This window comes from Papio anubis, chromosome 8, assembly GCF_008728515.1.
Source record: "Papio anubis isolate 15944 chromosome 8, Panubis1.0, whole genome shotgun sequence".
Lineage (NCBI taxonomy): Eukaryota > Metazoa > Chordata > Mammalia > Primates > Cercopithecidae > Papio > Papio anubis.
This window is the reverse complement of record NC_044983.1, coordinates 136,638,414-136,656,227: the sequence shown is the minus strand read 5'-3', so window position 1 is coordinate 136,656,227 and position 17,814 is coordinate 136,638,414. Positions and strand designations below refer to the sequence as shown.

Sequence of the window (17,814 nt, the reverse complement as noted above, 5' to 3'; positions counted from 1 at the left end):
TTGATAAATGCTCATAAGGAGGACTGGAGCCTGGCAGGGGGCACCCCACGGGGCTGAGGCTGGCAGATGAGGAAGCCCTGTGGGCAGAGGACAGCAGACGAGGGGAGAGGGGAAGCCTGGCCACCTGGTCCTGGGATAAGCACGGAGTATGAGTGTGGAAAAGAGCCTGGGCCATGGTTGGCTCTGACAGATGTGGACGTGTGCAAGTCTAGACTGCAAATCGCTGGCAGGTACTTGGAACGTGGAGGAGTGGGGCTTAGGAGGCCAGATATGTTCAGAGACTTGGGAGATCCTGGGACAAAGGAGAAGGGGTAAAAGCTGAAGTGGGGAGGCAGGTGCCCAGGCCCAGGTGGCCCAAGGTGATGGCCTCTCTCCATCCCTGCTGTACAGGAGATCATGCAGCAGCTCACACTGGCAGAGTTGAATGACCTCATCTGGACGACCATCGACAGCCTGGGCTCCACCAGCCCCTTCCGTGTGCAGGCGGCCTCCGAGATGCTGCTCATAGCCGTCCAGGAGCACGGGGCCAAGCTGAAGATCGTGAGGGCGCTGGGGCTGGGCCAGGAAGGGCCAGGGGGTGGAGGGAGGGCCCAGCAGTCAGCATCCAGGGCTCAGGTCCTTGAGCCTGATGGGGGAGTCACAGATCCCACCCTGGGAAGCAACTAGTCTGATGGTTTTGAATGAGCAAATGAATGAATGGCCCAAGCAAGTCCCCTGGGTCCTGGGTGGTGACTGCGGGGTCTGAGCAGTTGCTGTGTGCCGTAATATGGGAATGGTGGGAAAGGAAGGGAATGGCACAGACCAGCCCCTTGAGGAGCTTGAGGTCTCAGGGAAGACGGACACACAGCCAGATGTTGCCCAGACAGTGTATGGGGATGCGATTTGGGGGAGTAGGACCCCACAGGGAGGTGAGGGGTGCACCCGAGAGAGAGGATGCCCAGTGCCAAGTCCTGCAAGTGGGCAAGCTCAGACAGGGAGACTGGCACTGGGCATTAGGGATGATCAGGAGAGACCCCAAGGGGAAGGCAGGGTGCCCCAGGCACAGGGCACCTCATGGGCAAAGTGGCATGTTTAGGAATGAGATGGGAGGCAGGGGGGCTGGACCTTCCAATGTCTGCCTGTGCAACGTGGACAGCATACGAAGACCCCAAATGTCATGCAGCACATGGCAGGATCTGTCCCCCTCAGACTGGGACTTACCTCTGCAGGCCAAGCATCTGGGCGGGCCGGCTCAGGATGGGGCCATATCTGAAGGGTCTCATCAGGGAGAGACCTCCCTCTGCCTTCAAGCTCCCAGGGCAGGGCTGGGCCTCCCTGTCAGACCTCTCCCTCTCTGCACAGGTTTCCGGCATGGCCCAAGCCATCTGCCTCCGCCTGTGCTCTGTCCACATCCCCCAAGCCAAGGAAAGGACCCTGCACGCCATCACCCTGCTGGCCCGGAGCCACACCCGCGAGCTGGTGACCACCTTCCTGGACATCTCCATCCCCTTGGACAGGTGCCTGCCCCTCTTCCCTCATTGCCCACCCCCGTCCTCTCCCCAGACAGGGGTGGTGACCTCTGCCCTCCTGTCTGCCCCCATCATGGCCCACAGAGATCCCTATAGGGCTGGGTGCTTGGAGGGAGCCCACATCTGTTCATCATTGCACACCTCCTGGGTGGGCACAGGGGACGCACTGCTCACTGTCTCCTGTCCTGGCTCCACATGAAACCCCTGACCCAGCCGGGCCACACTGTCACCTGATGGAGAGGCCGCAGGACCCTGGGTGCTCCTGGCAAGACCCCAGCCCACACCGAAGCCTTGCCGCCCAGCAGCAAACCCCTCTGTCTTTCCTCATCAACAGACACTCTCTTCTCCTTCCTGCCCCTCCACAGACCACCCCGCTATGTCCCCGAGGCCATCAAAGCCCTCTCAGGTGGGGCTGGCTTTTTTCTCCCAGCCCTCAGACCCCTGCACCTGGAGATGGGCCAGGGTCCTTGTCACTGCTCACTGCCCTTCCTTCCCAAAGTCCCAGCTCTGCCTCCCAAGTCCTCAGTCCATACCCCCTGCCACTTACCTACTACGCACCTGTCCTGGATGGCCCCTCACTCCAGTCAGGGACACCCCCCAGCTCACACCCCATGCCTGACTCCTGGGGTATTTCCCTGTCTTCCCCTCACCCTGACTTCTCCAGGCCTGGATCTCCTCTCTCCCAAGGACATTGTCTTCCATCCCCCACAGCCATCCACTCCCCTGCCCATCCCTTGGTGTGACCATCACCAGCTTCAGGCACTCCCACCTTTACAGCTCGCCTCCAGACCCAGCAAGCCTTGCCCCCAGGACCCGCCATGCACTGCCCTGCGCCCCTCTTACTCCCCCTTACCTGTCCTCACTGTCACCCTCCTTCTAGCCTGGGGTGCACCTGGTAGTGAGACAGTGACTCCCACACACACACAGGTCCCTGGTCCCAGCTGCTGGCCTTGCTCCCATTTCACTGAACACTTAGAAGCCAACAGAACAGGGGTGTCCTAAGCTCCCAGAGCCTGAGTTGTTTCCAGGAAGATGTCTAATTTCCATGTGGAAACACACCTGTGGTTCTGTGAATAATTTCTAGTTTTACTGAACTGTGGTCGGAAAGTGTTGTCTATAAAGTTTTTACCTTATGGAATTTACTAGTCTTTTAAACGCTTTTTGTGAATGTCCCATTGGCACTCAAGAAGGAGGTATATTTTCTGTTATCAGGGTGTAGAGTCTGAGGTACCAGCATATCTCAGGATATTACAGATTCGGTTCCAGGACACCACAATAGAGCAAGTCACATGTGCCTCCATGTTTCCCAGTGCACATAAGAGTTCTGTTTATACTATACTGTGGTCTATTCAGTAGGCAATAGCATTATGTCTTTTCAAAGAACCTTAAAAATTTAAAACCTACCTTAATTTAAAAATGCTTCAGTTCTAAAAAATGCTAATGATCATCTGAGCCTTCAGCAAGTTGGAACCCTCTTGCTGGTGGGTGGTGAGGACTGCTGACTGATCAGGGTGGTGGCTGTTGAAGGTTCAGGTGTCTGGCAAGTTCTTAAAAATAAGACAACGATGATGTTTGTAGCATCAATGGACTCTTCCTTTCCCGAAAGATTTCTCTGTACCATGTGATGCTGGTTGATAACATTCTGCCCACAGTAGAACTTCTTTCATATTTGGAGTCAATTCTCTCAAACCCTGCCACTGCTTTATCAATAAGTTTATGGAGTATTCTAAATCCTTTGATGTCATTTCCACAGCGTCTTCACCAGGAGTAGATTCTATCTCAGAAACCACTTTCTTAGCTCATCCATAAGAAGCAGCTCTTCATCTGTTCAAGTCTGATCATGAGATTGCAGCAATTCAGTCTTCCGGCTCCACTTCTAATTCTAGTTCTTCTGCTATTTCTACCACATCTGCAGTTACTTCCTCCACCAAAGTCTTGAGCCCCTCAAAGTCATCTGTGAGGGTTGGAATCAACTTCTTCCAAACTGCTGTTCATGTTGCTATTTTGCCCTCCTTCCCATGAGTCATGAATGTTGCTAATGGCATCTAGCATGGTGAATCCTTTCCAGAAGGTTTTCAATGTACTTTGCCCAGATACATCAGAGAAACAACTATCTATGGCAGCTACCCTCTTACAAAGTGTATTTCTTCAATAATAAGACTTGAAAATCAAAATGACTCCTTGGTCCATAGGCTGCAGAATGGATGTTGTGTTCACAGGCAGGAAAACAACATCAATCGCCTTGTACATCTCCATCAGAGCTCTTGGGTGATAGGTGCAGTCAATACGCAGTCATATTTTGAAAGGAATCTTTTAGTTCTGAGCAGTAGGTCTCATCAGTGGGCTTAAAATATTCAGTAAACCATGAAGCAAAGAGATGCATTGTCACCCAGACTTTGTCGTTCCATGTCTAGACCACAGGCGAGTGGATTTAGCATCATTCTTAAGGGCCCTAGGATTTTCAGAATGGGAAATGAGCATTGGCTTCAACTTAAAATCACCAGCTGCAAGGCCAGGCACGGTGGTTCATGCCTGTAATCCCAGCACTTTGGGAGGCAGAGGCTGGTGGATCACGAGGTCAGGAGATCAAGACCATCCTGGCTAACATGGTGAAACCCCGTCTCTACTAAAAATACAAAAAAACTAGCCAGTCATGGTGGTGTGCGCCTGTAGTCCCAGCTACTCGGGAGGCTGAGGCAGGAGAATGACGTGAACCTGGGAGGCGGAGCTTGCAGTGAGCCGAGATCGCGCCACTGCACTCCAGCCTGGGCGACAGAGCAAGACTCCGTCTCAAAAAAAAAAAAAAAATCACCAGCTGCATTAGCCCCTAATGAGAGTTAGCCTGTCTTCTGAAGCTCTGAAGCCAGGCTTTGACTTTACCTCTGTAGCTATGGAAGTCCTAGATGGCATCTTCCAATAGAAGGTGATTTCTTCATTGAAAACGTGTTGTTTAGTGTAGCCACCTTCATCAGTGATCTTAGCTAGATCTTCTAGATAATTTGCTGCAGCTTCTCCACCAGCACTTACTGCTTCATCTTGCACTTCTATGCTATGGAGATGGCTTTTTTCCTTCAACCTCATGAACCAACCTCTGCTAGCTTCCAGCTTTTATTTTGCAGCTTCCTCACCTCTCTGAGGCTTCGTAGGGTGGAATAGTCAGGGCCTTGCTCTGGATTAGGCTTTGGCTTAAGAGAATGTTGTAGTTGGTTTGATCTTCTCTTCAAACCACTAAAACTTTTCATCCATATCAGCAATAAGGCTGTTTCACTTTCTTCGTATTTGTGTGTTCACTGGAGTAGCACTTTTCATTTCCTTCAATAATTATTCCTGTGCATTCACAGCTTGGCTCACTGTTTGGCACAAGAGTCTTTGCTTTGGGCCTATCTTGGCTTTCAACATGCTTTCTTCACTGAGCTTAATCATTTCTAGTTTTCGATTTAAAGTGAGAGAAATGGGACTCTTCCTTTTGAACACTTAGAGCCCATGTTAGGTTATTAACTGGCCTAATTTCAATATTGTTGTGTGTCTTGCGGAATAGAGAGGCCCAAGGAAAGGAAGAGAGATGGGGGGACAGCCAGTGGGTAGAGCAGTCAGAACCCACAACATCTATGGATTCAGCTTGGCACCTTATATGGGCGTGGCTCACGGTGCCTTAAAACAATTACCATAGTAACAGCAAAGATCACTGATCACAGATCACCGTAACAGTTTAATAATAATGAGGATGTTTAAAATAGTGTGAGAATTACCAAAATATCACACAGAGGCATGAAGGGAGCACACACTGCTGGAAAAATGGCACCAACAGACTTGCTCAATGCTGGGTTGTCACAAACCCTCAACTCGTAAAAAATGCAATATCTGCAAAGTACAATAAAGTGACGCACAGTAAAACGAGGTGTGCCTCTCTATGTACAAGGTTTACCTTGATTGTGTTGTCGAGGTTTTCTACATACTTCATTTCTGTCCTCTTGATCTGTCTTGGACTGAGTGTGTGTTAATGTCTCACTAAAGAAATGTTGGTGTGTCTCTATGTATACTTTCAATCCCTGGACTTTTACTTCATGAACGTGGTTGCCATGTTATTTGGCACATACATATTCATAAGTATTCTATCTTTATGAACCATGACTTTCAGCATTGAGATGCCCTGCTTTGTCATGCTTAATGCTTTGGGGACTTGAATCTACTTTATCTGTTCAGAATCATTAACCCTGCTTTTTTATTTTTCCATTTGCCCAGTGTGTATTTGTCTACTTCTTTATTTCAGCCTTTGGGAATCCCTTTGTTTTAGATCTCCATCTTATATACAGCACAAAGTTTGTCCTGATCTGTGATCCAAATTGAAAATCTTTTGTAATAGGTGAATGAAGCCTCTTGATATTGATGCACATGATATGTTTGGTCTGTCATGACATTTTGTAGTTGTGTGTATTTCATGATATTTGCTGTTTCTTTTTCTATAAGAGGTGCATTCTTTGCTCTTTAACTTCAATTTTGTTTTAATCTAGGAAATGTATTTTTGTCTTAGTTGTTACCTTTGTGCTCCTAACCTATTTTAATGCCCTTAATCCCCATTTTATTATTCAGCCCTTTAACATCAGGTTTACTTTTTTTTTTTTTTTTTTTTTTTGAGGCGGAGTCTTGCTCTGTCACCCAGGCTGGAGTGCAGCAGTACAATCTCAGCTCACTGCAACCTCCACATCCTGGGTTGAAGCAATTCCCCTGCCTCAGCCTCCCAAGTAGCTGGGATTACAGGCGTGCACCACCACACCTGCCTGATTTTTGTATTTTTAGTAAAGACAGGGTTTTGCCATGTTGGCCAGGCTGGTGGTCTTGAACTCCTGACCTCAGGTGATCCACCCACCTAGGCCTCCCAAAGTGCTGGGATTACAGGCACGAGCCACCAGCCAGGTTTACCCTTTTTATTTGATACTGATGCAGGGCAGGTGAGCCCCAAAAGTGGGACTTAGCCCAGGAAGGTTCTTAGCTTTGCCCAGGAAAAAATTCAAGAGCAAGCCCATGGTCTTAGACAGCAACTTTTATTGAAGCGACCGTGCACAGCAACAGCAGAGGGGCTGCTCCTTGCAGAGCAGGGCTACCCAGAGGCAGTGAGCCCAGAGGAGCAGCTCAGAAGCACTTCTACAGTTAATTATGTGCAAATTACGGGGTAGGTGATGCAGAAATTCTTAGAAAAAGTGTGGTAACTTCTGGGTCATCACGTCATTGCCGTGGAAAGAGGTAGTAACGTCCCTGTGTAGCCACGGCAATAGTAAACTGACATGGCACACCTGTGGGCGTACCTGATGGAAAGGTGCTTCTGCCCCGTCCCTATGATAGCTAGTCCTCAATTTGGTCCTGTGCCCGTGTCCCACCTCCTACCCCAATACTCTTTAATTCCCACCTGTTTTCTGCACAACAGTCAGTGAAATTACTCTTTTCCTCTTTCTGTCTCCTTTCTTCTCCCATTTTTCAGTTACATATTTGTACTTTGTCAAAACATTTAACATTCACACTCTGCTGCTCCACCCTCATCTCCACACTGTGTTTACACACACACCATCAGCTCCTAGGCTGAAGTTTTCCAGTCATCTTAGTCTAAAGAAGCTCATCCTCCAAAAGACTCAGAATTCTTTAGGTTCTTTTATGTTGAAAGTTCTTTATTTGAAGAATGGTTTGGCTGGATATAAAATTCTTTGTTCACATTTTCTTTTATTAAGTATTTTTTAAATGCTGTTTCATTGTTGCCTTGGTTTGTTTTTTAAAAGTTAATGACAACAGGGGTTTTTTTGGCGTTTGTAAGTTATTTGATCTTTTTGCCCAGAGACTTTAAGATTTTTTTGTAATCTTTGAAATCTAATCATTTAGTTAGGAAATGTCTCCCAGCTGATCATTCTGGGTTACTGTTCCCAGGCACCTGGTATATCCTTTGATAATGTAGATTGAAATTTTTTTTCAAGAGAATTGAATCGTTTATTGATTACACATGATACTGGATGATACACAAGCTTCATTCCCATCTATAGTTTTATCTGGTACCATTATTCAATTTAGATATATTTCATAGGATGTGTCAATGATCATTTTTATAACCAATAATTCTATGATTTTGCTTGGGCCATCCCTTTTAATGGTGAATTTCAGGTCACAACAGTTACTATCAGTTCAACTACACCAAGGTCTCTGAAGACCATGACGTCTCCACCTAGGCTTCACCCAAGGTTGTATATAAATTCCAAATAGAACCTGGCATCCACCACCCTGCAGGAATTCTAACTTCACACTGTTGGGGAAATTTACCAAGATGGCTTCAGAGTAGACTAACTTTACACCGCACATTAGAAAAAAAAAAAAAAAAAAAGACATTTATTCAGCATCACAATCAGACTTATTTCACAGTCAACAGCATGGGAGCAAAAAAAAAAAAAAAAAATCTACATTAAAACCCTTTGTTGGAATGCTTTATGCTTTCCACAGAACAGAAACTAAAATAACCTGTTATACAATTAGTCACAAATACAGTCCTCGAGTTTTTTGCCCATGCATATGAGTATTTGTCTAAAACATGTCTTCTTTGTAGCAGCTAGACCCTGCCACCACTGTGCTTGGCTGAGTTCACAAATCTGTTGTAACCTGTAGCTTCCCTGTCACTTCTCTGGCTCTCCTCTCCTGCTAAGCTTTGTTTCCTAATTAAAATCTTCTGCCACTGCCATAGCTACTGCTGCTACTGGAACTGCCATAGCCACCTTGGTTTCGTGGTTTAGCAAAGTATTGGCCTCCACCACCATAAGGGCCAGAGTTTCTGCCTCCAAAGTTTCCTCCCTTCATGGGGCCAAAATTTGAAGACTCATTGTTGTAATTGCCAAAATCATTGCAGCTTCCACCATCTCCAAAATGACTTCCATCATTACCAAATCCACTATAGCCATCCCCACTGCCACCATATCCACCACCACCATGGCTGCCACCAAAGCCACCATGGCCACTAAAGTTTTCTCCATGGCCGAAGTTGTCATTCCAACCAAAATCACCTCCACAACCACCACCAAAGTTTCCAGAACCACTTCGACCTTTTTGGCTGGATGAAGCACTCGCCATCGCTTGCTTTGATGGGGTTTTCCTAACTTCACAGCTGTAGCCATTCACAGTATGGTATTTCTGAATGACAATCTTATCCACGGAGTCATGGTCGTCAAAGGTTACAAAGGCAAAGCCCATTTTCTTGCCACTGCCTCGGTCAGTCATGATTTCAGTCACTTCGATTTTCCCAAACTGTTCAAAATAATCTCTTAGGTGATGTTCTTCTGTGTCTCCTTTAATGCCACCAACAAATATCTTTTTCACAGTTAAGTGGGCACCTGGTCTTTGAGAATCTTCTCTTGAGACAGTTCTCTTTGGTTCCACAACTCTTCCATCCACCTTGCGTGGCCTTGCATTCATGGCGCGTCCACCTCTTCCACAGTGGCATATGTGACAAATCAAAGCCCCTGGAGTGTTGGTGTTTGGGTCCCTCATGACCACACAGTCCGGGAGCGTGCCCCACTGCTCAGAATGGCTCCTCAAGGCTCTCATCAGTTGTTTCAAAGCTCAGGACTCCAACTAAGAGCTTCCTCAGCTGTTCGGGCTCTTTAGGAGACTCTGACTTACACATGATGGCAGGGAGAAGAGAGACTTTAGCAATGCTTCTTCAGGGGCGTCCACGGGCAGAAGAAAAAAGAATTGAGATTTTTTTTAGGTTATTTCTGGAAAATTTTCTTGGTTACAGTTCTCTTTTGTTTTGTTTTGTTTGAGATGGAATCTCGTTCTGTCGCCCAGGCTGGATGGAGTGCAGTGGTGCAATCTCGGCTCACTGCAAGCTCCACCTCCCAGGTTCACGCCATTCTCCTGCCTCAGCCTCCCGAGTAGCTGGGACCACAGGCGCCCACCACCACGCCCGGCTAGTTTTTTATATTTTTTAGTACAGACGGGGTTTCACCTTGTTAGCCAGGATGGTCTCGATCTCCTGACCTTGTGATCCGCCCGCCTCAGCCTCTCAAAGTGCTAGGATTACAGGCATGAGCCACCACGCCCGACCTACGGTTTTCAATATTAGTCATGTTCCATTGCTGTTTTTCTTCCTCAGGGACTCCAAGAATACAAATGCTATTCCTCCTGCCTTCCATTTTCACTACTTTCCCTCTGATCCCTTTTACTTTTTCTTAAATTCACTTTCATTCTCTTGGTTGCTTTCCTTGTTTTCCTAAATGCCCCTTATTAAATTATCATTAGAGTCTTATCTCTCTTGGACACCTTGTCATTTTTCTTCATTTCTGAGATACTTTTTTTATCTCATCCATGTCTTTCCTGAAGTCAATCAACTCTCTTTTCCGCTCCTGTTGGATTTTTTTGTCCTTTTTTGAATTCATAATTCAGGTAGTTTTCATATCTTTAAATGCTTATTTGAGCATATTTAATGACATGTAGAATGAGTGTTGTCTTAGGGTTTTTTCCTGCATCGCGATTTTTTCCAGGGGGAGGTCCTTATTTTGTGTGTGCTGATTTTTGTTTTCTCATTTTTACAATGATTCTATGGATCCGTTAATTTTGTTCCTGCTCATGTTTCTGTTCTTTGAGTGTTTTATATGATTTTAAGTTCAATGGCACCCTCTTCTGTCAATACAGCGAAGTCCAGATAATTTAATATACTGTTTGGGTGGTAAACAAAACGATTATGGATCCTCCAATGTTTTGGTTCCATTTCCATTGCAGGGCCCTACATTTTTCCCTTTTACCTCTTTCCCTATCACTACCTGATCTCCAAAGGATACCTCTGCTTTCTTTTTTGCCCTTTTCTTTCCCAAAATCTGTGCATTTTGAAGACCACCCTCCAAATCTGGCGTACTTTTAAGTCACTTCTCTGTGATTGGGGCTCTGACACTTGACTTTTTTTTTTTTTTTTTTTTTAAGACTTAGGGTGGACTTTGTCTTCCAGAAGGTGCTTTAGGCTTTATATCAATCTCAAGCCCTGTTGCTAGCTCCTCCCTTCCCTCTTCCCCCCCAGTTTCTCTCAGCCTGCCTTTATCAAACCCTGATGGTAGAACGGGCTGAGGCGGGAGCGGTGGAGATTTCATGCTGAGGTTGACACTCTTCTCTTTCTGCTTAGAGTAATTTTGAAGTTTGGGAACTCTCTGAATTTGCACTGGAGTCACAGTTTTTGTGCAGTTTTATTTTCCTTCTTGGTTTTTTTGTTGTATCTCAAGGAAATTTTTGGAGGCGGAGACCTAGGCAACAGGCATCGTCTTCAGCTACCTAGAAGTTTACAGTTCTATTTTATTGTATTGGAATTTTTATCTTATTTCCTCAATTCTAAGAAACATTTTTTTTTTTAACATTTTAACATTTATGAAGTCAGGGTGCATTTTACATTGATGGTGCCTTACACCTGGATTTATGTAGTTTTCTGCCAGTTACCTGGGGGCACTGTTAGTTTGAGACCACTTTACATTTAAAAGTGTCTGCTTGAGATTTTACTGGGCCACACTGGTGGTGTGAATTCAGGCATCCAAACAGGTTTGGGTGCAAATTCTCAGGATATCTGTACCCCTTCCCACTTCCACCCAGTATGCTGACTGAAGCATGAAAGTTTTCTCAATTTTTCTTCCTGCAGGGCCGAGTTTTGTTTGTTTATTTTGATCACCCTTAAACTGTACATGCAGACCTTGGGTCCCAGCTCTGTGTTGGGGTCTCCTATAAGATTCCCATCTTGGCCATTTTTTCTTTCTTAGAAGTACATGAAACAATGGTGGGGTGTGTCCTAAAAGTATAAACAGAATTGTACAATACGTAGTCTTGTAATATTCTTCTGTTGTCTGGCTTGGGTGTTTGTTTGTTTGTTTGTTGAGACAAGGTATCGCTTAGTTGCCCTGGCTGGAGTGTAGTGGTATAATCATAGCTTATTGTAGCCTCAAACTCCTGGGCTCAAGTGATCCTCCCACCTCAGCCTCATGAGTAGCTAGGAGTACAGGCATGCATCACCACACCTGGCTAATTTATTTTTTTTGTGGAGATGGCGTCTCATTATGTTGCCCAGGCTGATCTCAAACTCTTAGTCTCAAGCAATCCTTCCACCTTGGCCTCCTCCCAAAGCGCTGAGATTATAGGCATGAGCCACCATGCCCAGCCTGTCTGGCTTTTTTTTTTCCCCCAATATGATGTGTCTAAGATTCATTTTAACATGTTGTAGTTCATTCATTTTTGTTGCTGTATAGTATTCCATTTTATGAATGCCAATTATTCTTTTCACTATAGGTCAACATTTGGGTCTTTTTACAATAGGTCAACAATTTCCTATTTGGTACTATGGTTAGCAATGCTGCAGTGAACTTGCTTATACATGTGCCTGGATGTACACAAGCTCTCAGTTTCCACAGTGTCTGCATCTAGGATGGAAATGCCTACATCATAAAGCTATACATATATCCAACTCTAATACATAATGCAAAATGTTTCCAAAGAGCTTGTACTGATTCACACTCTCAGCAGTATTTTTTTTAGAGTTCCTGTTACTCTGCAGTTTACTAACACTTAGCATTCACTTTTCAGCCAGTAATCAAAACTTTTAGTCAGTCTGGTGGTGCTATTAATCAGTATTGTGGTATTCGTTTCTACTTTCATGATTAAATAAAGAAGTTGAACATCTTTTCATTTCTTTTTAGCCTCTTTGGTGATATGCCTATTCAAGTATCCTGCACACGTTTCTATTGTGTTGTCCGCCATTGCTAATTTGCATTCCCCTGGCTCACCCTAAGGTTCATCATTCCGTTGCTTTCCTTTTATTTAGTTTTATTGCACTTAACACACTCCCAATTTTAATGCCCTTGTTGTTTAATTTTGTATATTTTTAAATCTCACAAGTCAATATTCATTTAGAGTTGCCCACATTTTCACTATTTTCTTTGCTCTTCATTTCTTTTTAGGCCTCACACCCCTCACCTGAGGCCATTTTCCTCCAACCTAAAGCACATCCTTTAGAACTGATCTTGTCTAATATTAAGGCTCTAGTCATATAATAACACCAGTTTTCTTTTGTTGATATTGCATAGTATGTCTTTATTTCATCTTCAATCTTGATAGACACTTCACTGGGTATAGAGTTCTATTGTTGGCAGTTATTTTCTTTCTGCACGCCAAGCTAACATCCCACTGTCAACTGGCTTCCATTGCTGCTGTTGAGAAGTCAGCTGTCAGTGGGACTGCTGCTCTTTTCGTGGTTCTATGTGCCTTATCCTGTGACTGGTTTTACAGTACTCTAGTTTCTTCTGGTTTGGGAAAGTTTGTTGTTTTGTTTCTTCTGGTTTGGGAAAGTTTGTTTTTATTTGTCTGATAAGTCACCACAGTGTGTCTAGGAATGGATTTCTTTATGTTTATCCTGTCTTGAATTCCTGTTCTGGAATATTCTGGTTCTGGAAGAATCCCAGCCATTATCTCTCCACATAGTGCTTCTCCTGCATTCTCTCTCACTTTCCTTCTAGGGCACTCATTAGGCACATGTCAATATCTCGTCATATCCTCTATTTCACTATATCACTCAGAGCACTGTCAGGAACAGATAACACACTCAAATTGGTTGAGCTGGAAAATTCAATAAAAAAGCTATTGGACAAGGGTAGAGTTTAATGTGACAGACAGGGGAAGGGCTAGTGCCCCAGGAAAAGTAACAATGCTGAATCATTGCCAACTTCTAGAACTAAAGGGTCAGGGAATGGGAGTCCTCCCAGAATCAAGGATGTCTATATGGCTAGACCACAGGACAGATGGACACAGCAATCCTGTGGCCACCCACAGTGAGAGACTCTGGGGTATAAATACCCTGACTTTCCTCCACTCCCAACTTCTGACCTCCTGCTAGTGCTTACCATTAGCCAAGTCAACTGGAAGTCAAAGGTCAAGAGAGCTTCTTGATGCAATCTATACAGGTCAACTTCCTGGGGCATGAGGCAGGATGGGGAACAGCAGAGATTATATCTGCAGGGGCAAGCAGAAGATACTCAGCACAATTTCTTACTTCCTTTCTGCTTCCCCATATTTGTGTCCCTCGTTGCTGAATTCTGTATAATTTATTTTGAGTTATCTTCTAGTTCACTAATTCTCCTTTAACCATGTCAATGTGATGTTAAAGTTTTCCATTGCATTTTTTTATTTCAGATTCGGTATTTTTTATTTCTAAAATGTCATTTTGGTTCTTTTTCTCACCTGCTCTATCATTTATAGTTTCCTCATCCCTGAAGATATTTTTAAGCTTGTCTTTTATTTCTTTATTCATAATCAAATATTTGTTTTATATTCATGCCTGACAATTCTAATATCTAAGTTTTCAGGTCTACTTTATTTGTTATTCTTACTGTATGTTACCGATGGAGTCTGCTTCCTTATGTGTCTGATTATCTTTGACTACATACTGGATGTTGTTTTTGGGGGAAAAAAAAATGTAGGAATTATTTGGGGCCCAAAATTAAGGTATTATGAAGACAACTTGTCTTCGTCTCTGCCAGGCACCTAAGGACACTGCAGCCTGTGATTACGTTAAGCCAAATCCAGTGCTTCAGATGCCCTGGATGCCCCCATGCAATTCAAACGTGGCTGAAATATGCTTGAGTTTGTTCACATCCACTTAGGCACCAGCCTGGAAGTGGCAGAGGGTCTCCTATGAGAATAACCACGTTGTGCAGTCTCTGAGCTTAGGTCTCTGTCCCTTCATCCCACAAGGGCTGTCAGAACAAAGGATCTGATTTTCCAGAATTGTCAGATGCCCCCAGGACATCAGTAGCTTTCCTGCTCCCAACCCCTCAGGGTCATCATATTCCCCACATGTTGGCCTTGCAATTTCTTACAGTCTCGTCATCTCTTTAATACTCTCAGGACCCTTGTTTATATATTTTTTTCTTTTTGAGACAGGGTCTCACTTTGTCACCCAGGTTGGAGCGCAGTGGCACAATCTCGGCTCACTGCAACCTCTGCCTCCCAGGTTGAAGCTATTCTCCTGCCTCAGCCTTCCAAGTAGCTGGAATTATAGGCATGTGCCACCACACCTAATTTTTGTATTTTTAGTAGAAATGGGGTTTCACCATGTTGGCCAGGCTGGTCTCGAACTCCTGACCTCAAGTGATCTACCCACCTCTGCCTCCCAAAGTGCTGGAATTACAGGTGTGAGCCCCCATGCCCAGCCTACATGTTTATATTTTCTCTAACCTTTGTAGTTGTTTTCAGTGGAGGAGCTGATTCAAGTAGCTTAGTGCACCACTACTGGAAGATGAAGAAGTCTTCTCGTTCGCTTTTTTAAAAAACAGATTTATTGAAATATAACTCACATACTATACAATTTGGCCATTTAAAGTGTACAATTCAATGGGTTTGGCATATTATGTTATTTTTTAATTGTAGTAAAATATGTATAATATAAACTTTGTCATTTTATTCACTTTTAAGTGTATGATTCAGTGGCTTTAATTATATTTGCAACTGCTGCACAGCTATTGCCACTGTCTAATTCTAAAACTTTTTTATCACTCCAAACAGAAACTCCATAACTATTAAATAATAATTCCCCATCTTCCCCTCCCCATAGCGCTTGATAACCTCTAATCCACTTTCTGTCTTATGAATTTGGCTATTCTCAACATTTCATGTAAGTGGAATGATACAATATTTGTCCTTTTGGGTCTGGATTATTTCCCTCTGCCTAATGTTTTCAAGGTTCATCCATGCTGTAGCATGTATCGGAACTTCATTTCTTTTCATTGCTGAATAACAATCCACTGCATGGGTACGCCATATTTTATTTATTCATTTATCTGTTGATGGACACTCGGGTTGCCTCCACCTTTGGGCTGTCATGAATAATGACGCTGTCAGCATTGGCATACAAGCATGTTCGAGTCCCTTCTCCCAGTTATTTTGGGTGTGTACCTAGGAGTGAAGCTTCTGGGCCATGTGGCAGTAGTATCTTTAGCTTTTTGAGGAACTGCTGCACCATTTTCCGTAGCAACTACACCGTTCTCTGTTTTCACCAGCAAAGTGCCAGAGTTTCTGTTTCTCCACACACTTGCCAGCTCTTGGCATTTCTCATCTTGGGGCTGTAGCCATCCTAGGAGGTGTGAAGTGACGATTTGTGTTTCTCTGATGCTTAGTGACATTGAGCATCTCTTCATGTGCTTATCGGCCACTTGTCTATCCTTTTTAGAGAAATGCCTGTTCAAGCCCTTTCTCCACTTTTGAATTGGGTTGTTTGTGTTTGGGTTGTGAGTTATAGCTCCCATTCCTTCTTAGACCCACATGAACCAGACTTTGTCTACTGCTGCTCCAATAAAATGGTTCTCGTCAAGGTCACCAGTAACCTCACGTCACTAGGTCCAATAGTCCATTCTCTGTCCCCACCTTATGTGACCTGTCAGCAGAATTTGACTCAGTCAGTGACTCTTTCCTCCTGGGAACACTGCCCTCCCCGGCTCTCCTCCTACCTCCCTGGCCACTCCTGCTCAGCCTCCTCCACTGGCTCCTCCTCATCTCCCTAATTTCATAGCCCTGGGGCCACAGGGCTGACCCTTGATCCTCCTCCTCAGCTACACTCAGTTTCACGGTGGCCACATCCATTCCCATGGCTTTAAATATCCCCTAAATACTGACACCTCTGGCCCAAGCCTTTCCCCCAACCCCTTGACAGCAGCCCTTGGATGTCACACAGGCATCTCCCACTGACCCAACCAGGCCACACCCCTGGCCTCTCCCAACCTGCCCCTCCTGCAGGCTTCCCCATGTCACACCTGGTGACTCTGCTCCCAGCATCTCAGGCTGGAATTCTTGGTGCCGTCCGACTCTTCTCTACACCCACATCCCATCCCCTAGGAAACCCTGCCAGCTCCACCTCTGCCTGTGTGCCGCCCCCACTGCCACCACCGTAGTCCAAGACACCACCGGCTCTCACCTCCAGTGACTTGCCTACTTCCAGTCGTCCCCCACTGTACTTGAAGAACACACGTAGGCCTGTGCCACGTCTCTGCGTAAAATCCTCCAGTGGTCCCATCTCATTCAAAGCCAATGCCAAAGCCTCCACAGCAGCCATCAAGGTTGTGCTGTGGCCCCGATGATATCACTGTCTCCCTCTCCTCCTCTCCCCTCCCCACTCCACCGCAATGACACTGGCCTTCCTTTACGTCCCCTGAACACACCAGGAATCAAGCTGTCTCAGGGCTGTCTGGAAGCTTCTCTCCCTCGCATCGCTGCCTGGCTCCCTCCCGATATCCTCAGGGCTTTGCTCAAGTGTCCCCTTCTCAGGGGATGCGTCCCTGACTGCCCTGTCTGAAACCAAAGGCACCCAGACTCTCCCCCTGCCCCCCACGCTGCTTTTATCTCTCGAGCAGCATTGAGCATCCAGCACACTGCGGTTCCTGCTGTGTCCCCACGAGGCTGTCATGCACAGGAGGTCGGGGACTCCTGCCGATTCCACCACTGCTTGGTCCCCTGGGACACTGCACGTGATGGCGCTCGGCTCACACCTGCTGACTGAGGGGCAGGCCCGCGGGCAGCAGAATAGAAACACCCGCCCTCTGGGCACACACGCTTGCTCAGGGGAGAATCCTCCTGCTTAAGCCTCTGGAGGCAGGCATTGCCCACTACTCTGTGGTCAGGAATCCAAGGCTCAGAGGGGTTAAGTGACTTCCCCAAGGTCACACAGCCAGCACGGGCAGAGTGGAGGTCTGAGCCCAGACCCTTCTGACTCCAAAGGCCCAGCTCTTTCCAGCTGAGTGGACACTCCTGGAGTCCTCCGAGCTGCGGTGCCCACCCAGCCAAGGGTTAGATGGTCCTGGAGTGGCTTTCCCAGGGTTTTAAGGGCAGCCACCCTTGAGTCTGTCTTAAAGCAGAGGTGGGAACACATGGAGCCACCCTCCTGTGGTCCTCCCAGCCCCAGCCTCCTCATGCCAGGGGCCCTCCTGCCCCTCAAACCCCTTCTACCCAACACTCAGACCCAAAGACCATTTAGGGTAGTAAACAGGACCACTGTGGTCACCAGCATCTCAGGGCAGCCCAGCTGTGCCTTCCTTCTCTCCAGGCCTCACTGAGCCATGCCCCATGGATCCATGGAAAGGTCACAGGACTGGACAGCCCTGGCCTCCAGGCTCCCCAGTTCCAAGACAGGGCCTTGATCAGGGCAGGTCTCCTCTCTCCGGTCCTTAGTGGCCCCATCTGCAAAATGGGCACTCTACAAACTGTAAAGCACCGTGCTCATGCTAGTGATGGCCTGTCACTTGAAGCAAGTTGGGCCTGAGGAGCT

The 17,814-nt window shown here is 46.1% G+C and overlaps 2 protein-coding genes across 4 annotated transcripts in view; one reads left to right on the top strand and one right to left on the bottom strand.

The window, feature by feature from the left end:
- The window catches only part of LOC101026823 (maestro heat-like repeat family member 5), a 71,586-nt gene that overhangs the window by 38,184 nt on the left and 15,588 nt on the right, over nucleotides 1-17,814 (top strand). For all 3 annotated transcript variants that reach the window (XM_031669784.1, XM_031669785.1, XM_031669786.1), the window contains exons 18-19: nucleotides 391-540; nucleotides 1,342-1,496. In XM_031669784.1, the coding sequence (XP_031525644.1) occupies nucleotides 391-540; nucleotides 1,342-1,496 (305 nt within the window). The remainder of the gene's footprint in view (nucleotides 1-390; nucleotides 541-1,341; nucleotides 1,497-17,814) is intronic.
- LOC116276419 (heterogeneous nuclear ribonucleoprotein A1-like) lies at nucleotides 7,898-9,287 on the bottom strand. The gene has a single exon (XM_031669787.1). It carries the CDS (start codon nucleotides 9,078-9,080, stop codon nucleotides 8,199-8,201), a length of 882 nt encoding a protein of 293 aa, XP_031525647.1. The 5' UTR covers nucleotides 9,081-9,287; the 3' UTR covers nucleotides 7,898-8,198.

Coding starts and splice junctions, on each gene's coding strand:
- LOC116276419 (XM_031669787.1), bottom strand. CDS start 9,080: ATGAGAGCCTTGAGGAGCCATTCTGAGCAGTGGGGCACGCTCCCGGAC.